Source organism: Triticum urartu, chromosome 2A (assembly GCF_056163025.1).
Source record: "Triticum urartu cultivar PI428250 chromosome 2A, HENAU_Tu73, whole genome shotgun sequence".
NCBI lineage: Eukaryota > Viridiplantae > Streptophyta > Magnoliopsida > Poales > Poaceae > Triticum > Triticum urartu.
Genome location: NC_141874.1, coordinates 497,982,306 through 497,993,835, shown reverse-complemented (window position 1 = coordinate 497,993,835; position 11,530 = coordinate 497,982,306). Strand labels below are relative to the sequence as shown.

At 47.4% G+C, this 11,530-nt stretch overlaps 1 protein-coding gene across 1 annotated transcript; it reads right to left on the bottom strand.

Moving 5' to 3' along the window:
- Positions 1-6,350: 6,350 nt before the first annotated feature.
- Positions 6,351-10,096, bottom strand: LOC125538185 (Double Clp-N motif-containing P-loop nucleoside triphosphate hydrolases superfamily protein). Its single transcript, XM_048701466.2, has 3 exons — positions 8,592-10,096; positions 7,898-8,111; positions 6,351-7,757 (listed from the first exon to the last, which is right to left on the bottom strand). The coding sequence occupies exons 1-3, from the start codon at positions 9,791-9,793 to the stop codon at positions 6,714-6,716; spliced, it is 2,460 nt and encodes an 819-aa protein (XP_048557423.1). The 5' UTR covers positions 9,794-10,096; the 3' UTR covers positions 6,351-6,713.
- Between the last annotated feature and the right edge of the window lie 1,434 nt (positions 10,097-11,530).

The following is an 11,530-nucleotide window of genomic DNA, read 5'->3' as shown; positions in this document are numbered from 1 at the left end:
TTCGTCCAACCTTCCATATATACGTCCCACTCTTTCCTTATTCTTTTTGATTTTTTCCTCCCATATTTGATTTTTCTCCCATCCATTCAATTGTCTCATGTTTATTAACTTACCAAAATAAATACATGTTTTGTTGGCAAGTCATTAAATTCTTACCAAATAAGTGCTTAGCAATAAAATGGCTGATAAATCATGGCGATTACATACAAAGATTTGGTAAGATATTAGCGTATCAACATATTAATATACGTGGATTCTCAAAAACAATAATACAATAATAGATGTGCAGTCAGGGGCTAATCTACTAGAATGTTTATACTCCCGTTGCAACGCACGGGCAATTGTCTAGTACTAGAAGAAGAGAGGTCGTGGGTTCGAATCATAACCCTGGGGAGCTCCTAGTCAGCTCTTCGAGCCAGACGCTTGGTTGCCGTACCTGCGCTCACGCCCACGATTTGGTGGGCCGGCCCATTAGCAAGACGCTTGCATCGCTCGATCGGTTGACAACAGGATCGATCCTCGCTCGCTCGGTTCTGCTATATTTGATCGTTTAATCCTGTTGACAGTGGACTTCTCAAAATTTGAATAAATGTTTATCAAACTTGGAAAAAAGTTCATAAATTTGAAAAACGTTAATCGAGTTTGGAACAAAAGTTCATCAAATTGGAAAAAAGTCCAACCAATTTGAGAAAAGTTCAACCAATTTGAGAAAAGTTCATCGAATTTGAAAAAAGATCATCAGTTTGAAAAAAAGTTCATTGGTTTTAAAAAAATATTCATTGATTTTGGAAAAAAGTTCATTGAAAATTAAAAAAATTTCATCGATTTTGAAAAGAAGTTTATCGGTTTTGAAAAAAGTTCAAAAATATGGAAAAATTCCAATCAAATGTTAAAGAAAGTTCACAAATTTTGAATAAAATCATCGATCTGAAAAAAATTCATGGATTTAAAAAAAATCAATTTTGAACAAAAGTTCATCGATTAAAATCACACATTTAGGAAAAAGAAAATAAATAGTAAAAGAAAAAAGAAAAAGAGATGCAAACTGGAGAAAGAATAAAAGAACAAAAGAAGGTACTATGCACAAAGTGTGCCTTGTCACTAGTGATTAGCGCAGCGCGCTGTGAACGTACAAGTCTCGAGTTTGATCTGTCGCACGCGCATCATTTATTGCACTTTAAACAGATAAAAGAAAAACGCAAAATGGGCTTGCCCTGCTTTCAACAGAGGATGTGCGCTTCAGGCGTCCATTTGCAAAATGACCTGTAACGGGATCTAAAGCGCCAAATATGAACCGCCCCTTGCTTGTACTTTTTGTTTTTAGAAATAGAAAATATATCAAATGGGCCGGCCCATGAGTGGAGGGGGTGTGCGCCATGTCGCAAAATAGACTACCAATAGGAATTGCCTCCTCCCAACGCGCAGCGCGGTATAGGAGGTTCCGTACGAAACACCCATGATGGGAATGTTCTATTTGTCGGGCTCTGCATCAAATTGGCGGATCCGTCTTGCCTGCTCCCTTCTCATGCTTTCATCTATGCTCCCACTTCATCCTATGATTGTCTTTTTTTCTTTTTCCTTTCTAATCTAATCATCCCTCCTGATTTTAAGGGAAGGGGGCCGGGTTTTATTTTATTCCACTCAAATCAAGCCACATACGCGGGAGTACGGATGGGCACACGCGCGGGGAGCAGGCAAGTCTCGTCCCAAATTGGCACACAAACGCACTGGCCTGCCCATTTTAGAAGGAACATACTTATTGTACAATCCATTTTCCCCTAGAAAATCTGTTTTGGGGAACCTTCTACAAGGTTCTTGACCTGTTTTGGGGAACCTTCTACAAGGTTTATGAACCGATTTTTTTCTGTTGTTTTTTTACTAGGTTTTTTCTTTTCTAGTTATTTATTTTCTATTATTTATTTTTTCGAGTCACAAATTACAAAAAGTATTAAGAATTTCAAAAAATAACATTTGTTAAAAAATCAATATTTTCTTATTTTGAATATCAGAGTTTTGAAAAATGTTTGAAATTTCAAAATGTATTCCAAATTCAGAAATGTTCAGAAAATTTGGAATTTTCCTATATTTTTAAAACATGTTTGCAATTTAAAAAATTGTTTAAAATAAATGGTCCTGATTTATAAAAATACTTGCGATTTAAATTGTTCGAGTTTAAAAATGTTCAGGAATTTCAAGAAAATATTTGGGTTTCAAAAATTGTTCATAGTTGCAAAAAAGTTTGCCTTTTACAAAAAATATTCACATTTTCAAAAATGTTTCATGGTCTTTAAAAAACAGTATTGAAAAACTCCCAGAAAAAAACCATGTGCTACCGTCTCTGCACAGTGCCGATGAGTCACTACAGCACGTACAATTGAAAAACGTGAAACAAGAAACAAAGGACATGAATGGCCGCTAATGAGCTGGCCTGTTGGCTCGCGCCTGTGCGTTTTGGGGTATATTTTATGCAAAATGCGTCATATAGGGTACACCCCCCCCCCCCCCAATGGACCATTCCCTAAAATACATGTTGTGCCCAAAAATGAAGAAACAATTGGCAAGGTCTTAATTGCACGTTGATATTATGTGTTGTCGATTTTAGGTATACATTAATTTGGGGAGGGTGCTAACTTGTTTAGTGCTAAACACATTCAGCGTCGAACGCTGGGGCGATATAGACCATTGCATAGACGTGGTTGAACGGATGAGATATATTGGCTCCCCGCAACTCGCTATTTTGAGATATAGATATTTGGTATAGATGTAGATTACCAAAATCAATGTATATAGGATTATAACGCATTTTCAAGTTGTTTATTGGCTCACTATGCGAAAGAGAGATGTTTCAGTACACGATTGGTATGAGACCAGTGTACCTTTGCGCCCGCTTTGAGTTGGCTTAAAAAACAAGACAATCCAAGCCTCTGAAGGCATTGTTAAACATAAGACTATCATATTTAGGTTCAAGGAGTTATCTTGTAGCTTTTTAATTCTGATCACAGGTTATGTGTGTTGTAATTAATCTTCTTTATCTCTTTCCTTTTCTTCTCTCCTTGTAACCCACGCATGTATGCATCTCCAGGGATATGCCCCTGCATATTTAATACAAAGCCGTTGCTTGTAACAAGAAAGCTGTTCTATTTTCGCAGGCATGTTTTTATAGAAGAAGTCTCTAAATACTATCGCCAATCCACTGGTGGACTAGCATGTTGTGTGTGGCTTTGCTAACAAATACTAACATGCAATGTACTCCCTTCGTCTCATAATGTAAGACGTTTTTAACACTATATTAGTGTAAAAAAAGTCATATATTATGGGATGGAGGGAGTAGTTTTGAACAGAAAGAGTACCGTGCAAGCACAATTCTTTTTTCTTGTAGGGACCTTGCACGCAAAATTTAATCATACAACAAGTTCCACTTTCCTTGACTAAAAATCATCTTGCTGAATTAAAGCTCTATATAAAGCAAGCTATACTGAGAGTCGTGTGGCTTTCCTAAAAGTAGGCAAGACCTGCGGCCGGTCTCGCGGTATCCAGGCTTACCTCGGGATTATCATTCACTCATCTCTTGCTGACCCACACAAGACATAAGTTTTGGTTGCTACCGTCCCATGCATGGTATACTATTCCCTTCTCTTACCATATCTTTTCTTGACCATTCCATATGATCTACCTAGCTTCCATGTTGATCAAATGAGTATTTGCCCTTTTGGATATTTTGCCTTACGAAAAGACGCACCAAAAGAAGAAAGAAAAGAGAAAAGAGGTGGTAGAACGCTAAAGAGAGCACATCGTCATGATATGTATGGCTTGCTTGGCTGTCTAGGCCTTTTCTGCCATGTAGGCGTATACGTATGTACGTAGCATATCATGATGCGTCATGCAAAAGAGATCTAAGGGATCAAACCTAGCTCTCGATCGTATCCTTGGATCCCCAAGCCATCATAAACCACTCTCAGTCTAGTACTTGAGATACATATGTAGCTCTAGTTAAGTACTGCCATCACATCTTTTAGTGCATATAGTTACATTATAAGTATACTACCGAGCTACCATGCTTTAAGCCCTCTAGCGATCATTAGTTGTCGTGATGACTAATGAGAGATCTGAGAGTAGGGCATTTTGGTGACCAAGCTCCATGGAGCCATTTATTTTTGAAAAATTCAAAATTCAAACTTTTCGGTTTTAGAAAAATCTGAAAAAAATATGCAAGTATACAAGGATGAAATGTACATGTGCGTAAAAACTCAGGACGGAATACCTTGAAATGGGACCTGTTCAAAAAAGTCAAATATCTGGACTTTGAGGATGAATGGTATTATGTGTTGAAAAGCCTCAGATTTGTTTATATTTTTTGCACATCCCTTATTTCAACGTACTTTGTCCTGAAAACTTACACACATGTACATTATACGTCCATATATATATATGTATTTTTTTAGAATTTTTTGAAATGTAAAAATATAAATTTTGATAAATTTTGAATTTTGCAAATGGAGGCCTCCATGGAGCTCGGCCTCCTCCAAAAGTGTGTGTGTGTGTGCGCGCGCGCGCGTACTGATGAGTAAATGTTGTTAGCACACTGATCCCTCGTTTCTGAATAAATAAAATTATTGATCTTGTGAACGTGGTCGACCCAAAATGCACCTCCGCCAAAACTTCTGGTGGCAAGCAGACGAATTTCTCAGTCATTTCTGCTAGGAGATTCCAGTACCTGGGATACGACAACATATATCCGATATGGGAACATATATCCTGTGCTTACTTCTCTCATAACAGACTTTCGTTGAGCTTTATTTATAAAGTCCAAACGGCCAAACAAATACATGGTGGTAGGAAAATCCCCATACAAGTGAGTCAAAAGATAAACATGGCAACCAAGAGAACAACGAGAACACCACCAACCCGAAGCTGAACAAGACAATATGAGTTGCCATACCTAACATGAGACAAGCTAAACTACCAAACCGGGATAGAACCGCGCCGCCTGGGAAAACTACAAAACCTTGATGCACCGAACATACCAAGAATCATCAGGGAGGGCAAGAATCTGCCATCTCACTCCGGGTCATGGAGCTCTGATCCTGCGAGCAGATCATAAGGACCGAGAACGATGACCATAAAGGCACGTGTAAGTGATAGGAGACCAACGAATTCACACCATATCAGACCCAAAGAAGCTTCAAGCTAGGATCAAGGCAAGCCTGAAGATGTCGACGCACAACACTCGGGTGGTATCTTAGTTCCCTAAAGAAGCCCCCAAGAGGGTAATGACGTGAAGTGTCACTGTCGCCGAGCCCGAGTCGACGCATTAGGATTTTCACCTGGACCCTACATGGAGGAGTTAAATGGCCGGCACGAGAACTCTAGATCCAAACCAGGAAGCCACAACGCCGAAGCCACCATAACACAATGGTCACCCACCACCCCTCCCCTCGTTGCCCCCATAGCCAAGAGACGGCCCCAACACCACTGACGCATTGCTCACTACAGAGCTAAGCGCAACCTCACCACTGCCACAAGAGCAACAAGATGTCCGAGAACCAGGCAAGAAGAACCAGACAGACTTAGAGCGCAAATGTCGTCGTTCAGCACCGGACATCCCCGATGTTGGTCCACGAAATGGGAGCCCCACCTTGGCTCGGGGGCATAGATCAAAGGGGCAGACAACATCATAGCTGAGACAGCCCTCTGGCAGCCGGAGCGATGGACCTCCATGGGCCGGATCAGGTCCAGCACTGGAGGCCCTCCACAACCTAACCCTAGATAGGCCACCACCGGATGTAGAAAAACATGCACGCCACCACAGCCGCTGCAAGCCATGGCCTGGCCCGAGTAGGCGAGCACCCATGCACCGCGCCGACAAAAAGGTTGCCATGCACCGCCCGACCACGCCGACACTCTAAATTCACACCACACCGCCTCCAAGGGTCATCACGCCGGATCTTATGTGCTAGTTTGTAAGTATTGCAGTCATGTCGTGATTTTGGTGATGGGATTTGCCCCTTTATAGTGACCGTGTGGCATATTCTTGCTATTTGTCTGGCCTTCTTTTCAATAAATTATTGTTCTAAGTATATCTTCTAACATTGCAAGATGCATGGGCAGGGTGGATGGCCTTCCATTACCTACAAAATCCATGTTGCCTGCCCCCACATTGTTGTTGTTTTTGGATGATCCTTAGTCTAGCTTCTCAGTTTGGAGGGGTAAGTCTACTTATTGGCGTAATAGCATTGTGAGGAAAGGTATAAGCACTAAAGGAAACACCCGGCCTCTACATAGTTAAGATACACACAGCCAAACATCAACAGTCTGAGAATTTTTTTTAAATAACCCGACATATCGGTAACAATAAAGTCATATAGGACCGACACTATGCCTTCCAACTCCATATAGTAACATTTTTTTTACACTAGAATACAGCTTACACGTCAAAGTGCTGGTGTGCACAACACCCAAACCGTAGAGTAGATGAAAACACATTGATATCACCAGAACAAATTTACATCACCTCCATTTAATATGCCATTGATCCAATCCTTAAACCCTGGTATCCCAAAAACCAAACCACAAAGAAAGAAACTACAAGTTTTGAACGAAGAAACAAACGGAAAGAAGAGCTAATCATACATGTAGTTAATCTAGCTTCTTTTTTTTTCCCCATCAGAAACCCCCTGACGATGAACACATGCATGGATCCTTCATGTGCACAATCACAAGTCCTCCCGTCTTCTGAAAAACAGCGTCCGGTCAACCGCCGTGAGCAGGCAGACATCACGCTCGTCCGCATGCTCACTCTCTATGTTGATGTTCAGATCAAAGCAAGACGACGAGGTCTCAGCTTCTTTGTGATCATCATCAACCGTGTGCTCCTCCTTGGTCTCCGGCCTCATCTGCTTGGTTGGCGGCGAGCAAGCTCTAGACTTGGAGTCGAAGCTCTCGCAGCAAAGGATGACGATGGTGTCGCTCACGCCGACCTCGTCGCCGGTTTGGCTCCGTATCACCCCGCTGTCGATGGCTTCCTTGATGCCCACCTGGCAGTACTGATCGGCCTGCTCGAAGTCATCCATGAGAATGACACGGTGCGGATTCTCGGAGACGGCGTCGTAGAGCCGCTCTAGGTAGGCCTCGCCCTCGGTCGCCGCCGACGTCCGGGGCCGCTTGCTCCTGTGCTCCTCGGTGGAGCAGGATGCGGACGTCGAGGAAGCGCCGAGTTTGATGGACACGAAGTTCTTGCGCGAGCCGAAGACGAGGTTGGCGAGCTCACGGGCCACCCTCTCCTTGCCGTCGGCGTCGCCTCCGAGGAAGAACATCCACGTCTCCTCCTTGGCGTCCGTCGACCTCGACTTGTCGCGCCTCTTGGCGATCCCTGACCGGCACTGGAGGACGGTGCTGGCGATCTCAGGGACGATCTCCTTCTGCCACGGCACCTCCTTCTCCAATGCGGCGCAAAGAAGCTTGAGGTTCTCGGCGTTGAGCTCCTTGAACCTGGAACGGCACTCCACCTCCACGGAGCCGTTGGAAGCGCCCGAGTCGTGCGACGAGACCTTCTCGTCGGCCTCGCACTTGGGTTTCCATGGATGCTTGCCGTCGAGGTCGGCGAGAAGCCACGACTGGCGAGGCTGGTGGCCATGCTCGTAGGAGGAAATGGAGGAAGCCGGAGACACGGGTGCCGAGAAGTGCAGCGTCATCCGCTGAGATGGTTTGCTGCAGATGGAGTTCCAGTTCCTGCTGAGATCCATGACATGCGTAGGCTCCTGCAGGTGCAAATTAACACAAAGGTCAGTGATGAAGATCAAAATAAGATTGGATCGGAGAAATTAATTAAGGAATATGCATCATCAAGGTTTATATATGATGATGATTGGACACTCGAGTACTAGCTAGGGTATGGTACCTGGTCGCGGCAATGCTGGAGCCAGGATGGGATGGTGGACGAGGACACGAAGGAGGGCGGCAATGCGGCTTTGGTGTCAATCCTGACGCCGGAGCAATCGCCGCAGCATCTGGAGGTCAGCTGGGCGCCGCCCAAAAGCGGCCAGCGGGGCACCGGTCCGTTCCCATCCATGTCGGAGCTCGCTTTCATGGACTGATTGACTGCGCCCAGTGCACTGCACAAAAAAAGAACAAACGGAATAAGATTCCACTGTCACCTCACCTCACCCATCGATCCACATGTCCTCAGCTAATCCAATCGACTATGATGCTAGTAAGATTGATTAGTTGGGCAAACAAATTGAAGATATATTGCTGTTGAGAGGCGCTAGCTACGGCCCTAAAGCTTTTGCCAGGAAAGCACGCAAAAGGCGCAAGCTTTCACTGATCGGTCGCTCACGCTCATAGCAGCCTGCCTCAGCAAAGCGTGAAAGCCACATTGCAGGCCGGGGCAGAGACCAGAGAGTCAGTGCTACAAGACAACTGAGAACTACTACTAGCAGGTAGCAGCTAGCTAGGCTACTTGCTCAGCAACGAATTGTCAGAGAGACGTCTCCATTCGGGCTGATTCCTCCACCTGAAGTGACAGGGACATTCACATACTGATGCGCGCCCTGGGAAACGTAACAACTTTAGATCGGGACGGCCGGATTTACCTGTCGTCCAAGGCGCAGGTGAGGCTCAGCGCGAGGCTGCCGGCGGGGACGGTGAGCGTCTGGAGCCCCCACAGGTTCTCCAGCGACGGCTGCCCCGCCCTGCACTTCGTGTACGTCTGGTAGCTCCCGAACCCGACGAGCCAGAGCCCGTGCTCACCGCCGGCCGCGCACGCCAGGGCGCGCACCTCGGTCACCACGTGCTCCACGGGGCAGTAGTACCCTCTCCGACCGCCTTGGACGTGGCCGCTCCAGAACTCGGCCGCCCACTTGAGGTCCTCCACCACCAGCAGGACATGCCCTCGGCTCTTGATGAGGCACCGCAGCTCGCCCAGCCGCCGCTCCGCCTCCTCCCTCGGCATCTCCCGGAACGAAGACACACGGAGGCTGACCACCTGCGCGCTCCGTAGGGCGTCGTGCTTGGCCTCGCCTCTCTTGACCTTGTCCATGGCCGCGCGCACCGTGGCCTCCGCCGCGGCAGTGTTCTCGGCAACGACCACGACCCTCGTCTTGCTCCGGCCGGCCAGGCAGTGGAGCACGGCGGCAGCGTCCTCGTCGCGCGCCTGGCCGAGTGGGAGCTTGGCCTTGGAGGTTTCTTGATGCTTGCTTGTGGTGGCCGTGCTGCTAGGGTTAGGGTTTTGGTGGGGATTGGCGTTGGTGGCGGCCGTGGTGGTGGTGCTGCACACGGTCTGCTCGACGTTGGCCTTGATCTGCGTGCTGGAGAAGCCGGCCTCGCGCATGACGCGGCTGACGCTGGGGTCGTCGAGGATGGAGACGACGAGCTGCTCGAGCTCGATCTTGACGGCGAGCACCGGCTGCTGCTGGCTATCGACGGATCCGCGCCGCTGGTGCGCCTGCGCGCGCTTGAAGGCCGCGACGAGCGCGTTGGAGAGCGACGGCGGGTAGTAGTGGTGGTGGCCGTGGCCGCCGAGCAGCGGTGAGGAGGCGACCGCGGCGGAGGCCGGCAGGCGGTTGAGGGCGACGTTGAAGCACAGCTCCAGCGCCTTGCACTGGAGCGGGTGCGAGTGCGAGCGGAGGCACGCCGCGCGCAGCAGCCCCGCCGGCGCCGCCAGCATCGCGCTGGCCACGTGCAGAGGCGTGACCTGCGCGTTCCCCCTCCGGCGCGCCAGGCTCACGGCCTGCTTCACAACCCCCGCCGCCTCCGCCGTCAGCGCCTGCTGCACGGTGCACCCCCCGGCCCTCATGTCGAGCAACCACCAATAGCTACCTAGCTAGCTCCAACCGATCCGATGGACGCAGCTAGCAACGGTACGGCAGAGCAAGCAGTACGTACGTGCAGCCGGCTGATATCTAGCTCAGAGGATGTGCGGACAAAGACGGCGAGATGTGTAGATATAGACGAGGTGCCACTGCAGAGCAAGTGGTGGCTGTGGCGCTGCTTTATATTGGTGAATGAGTGTTCATCTTTTGAGCAGGCCGGCTAGCAGCTACTAGGGGTTAGGGGTGAAGGGAGGAACGGATTTCGGAGTATGAATTTGTGCCTTTCTTGTTGGGGAGGGCTGCGTATGTTTATCTCTCTTCCTCTTTCCCTTTCCCTTTCTCTTTCTCTTTGGGGGACTCCATTTTTTTGGGTCCAAAGTGGATTTTGTGGTGGCAAAGAAAAAGGTGTTGTTGGCTCGGTAAGTAGAGGAGAATGCATGTGCTGACAAAGCACATACACAAAGGCGCCTCAGCTTTTCCCCCCATTCCCCCTCTCTATCTCTACCACAGTGTCTCGGAGACAGGTCGGGATAGGAGATCGTATGGACGTACGCAGTATCTTTGTGCCCAGAATTTTGTATGTCATCACTTGCCTCTAAAGAATGACCAGGGAGCTAAATTCTATGCGTCACTGCATCAAAGTGAGCAAACTGACAAGCATAAGATTTATCACTCGATCTGGAAGGATTTGGACAAGTGACAAATGTTCATTGCTCACTGGCCTGGTTTGGCTCAGTGGACGTACGCAAGAGTTTAAACATCAACTTTGTGGAAGATAGGTCTCACTAAAATAGTACATTAAGGTTCTAGCACAGAGACATGACACATGCAAATGATGATATCCAGCACGCAATAGTTAGCGTTGGCGTCACAATTAACTTACAGAAATCTATTTATATGAGCATCAAAGCTTTTATAGAAAGCCGAGGTTTTTTCTTTTTGCGAGAAAGAGAAAGCTGAGATTAATACATATGTTTGTGAGTTGTGATGGTAATCATCATGGCCATGAATCTTTGTACAACTAGCAAGTAAAAATGGCAAAGGGGAAAAATCCATACATACAGTAGCCTGATATATTTAGCAAAGGGACAGCTCTTTCATACAACTCACTCTACTTGCAAAACTTAGAGCAAACCTAGCAGAGTCGCTGAAACGGGTCAAACACCATAATAACTGTCGTTTTGGCGAATGAGGCGTAAAGTCATCAGCCCGGATCCCATCGCTGAAAATTGTCGAGAGTGCTCCAAAACGTGCCCTATGTTCTTCGTATTTGGAGAAAGGGGGATATGTTGGAGTGCACCCATCCCGCAAACGACTTTGGCGCGAACATTTCTATTCTAGCTCCTTCATGTAGGCGACAGTGTCACCCTGCCTCTCCGTAGCAACGCTTCCAGCGCCCGCTACCCCTGTTCTACGCCATGGACTCCGCAACGACCCCATGTCCCATTCCATCGGTGTCTTGCAAGATCTTACGCCTCCCACCTCGTTATCCAGACACCACCTAAGTTAGTACCTTGTCGGCTCAACCGCGGATGACATGGGCGCACTAGTGAATAACCCTTCACCACCATTACCGACGTCGGCTCCATCCCCCTCCCCACCCCCACCACCACCGCAGTGCATGGTCCGCGACAGTCGAGCGCGCATCATGAACAACAATATTCCAAAGTACAAGAAGGTGCCGAGCTCTACTGCGCCCCACACAACTCCCCATCCGCCCT

Coding starts and splice junctions, on each gene's coding strand:
- LOC125538185 (XM_048701466.2), bottom strand. CDS start 9,793: ATGAGGGCCGGGGGGTGCACCGTGCAGCAGGCGCTGACGGCGGAGGCG. Junction 8,112..8,591: donor ACCTGCGCCTTGGACGACAG/GTAAATCCGGCC, acceptor TTTTTTGTGCAG/TGCACTGGGCGCAGTCAATC. Junction 7,758..7,897: donor TCCAGCATTGCCGCGACCAG/GTACCATACCCT, acceptor TTGCACCTGCAG/GAGCCTACGCATGTCATGGA.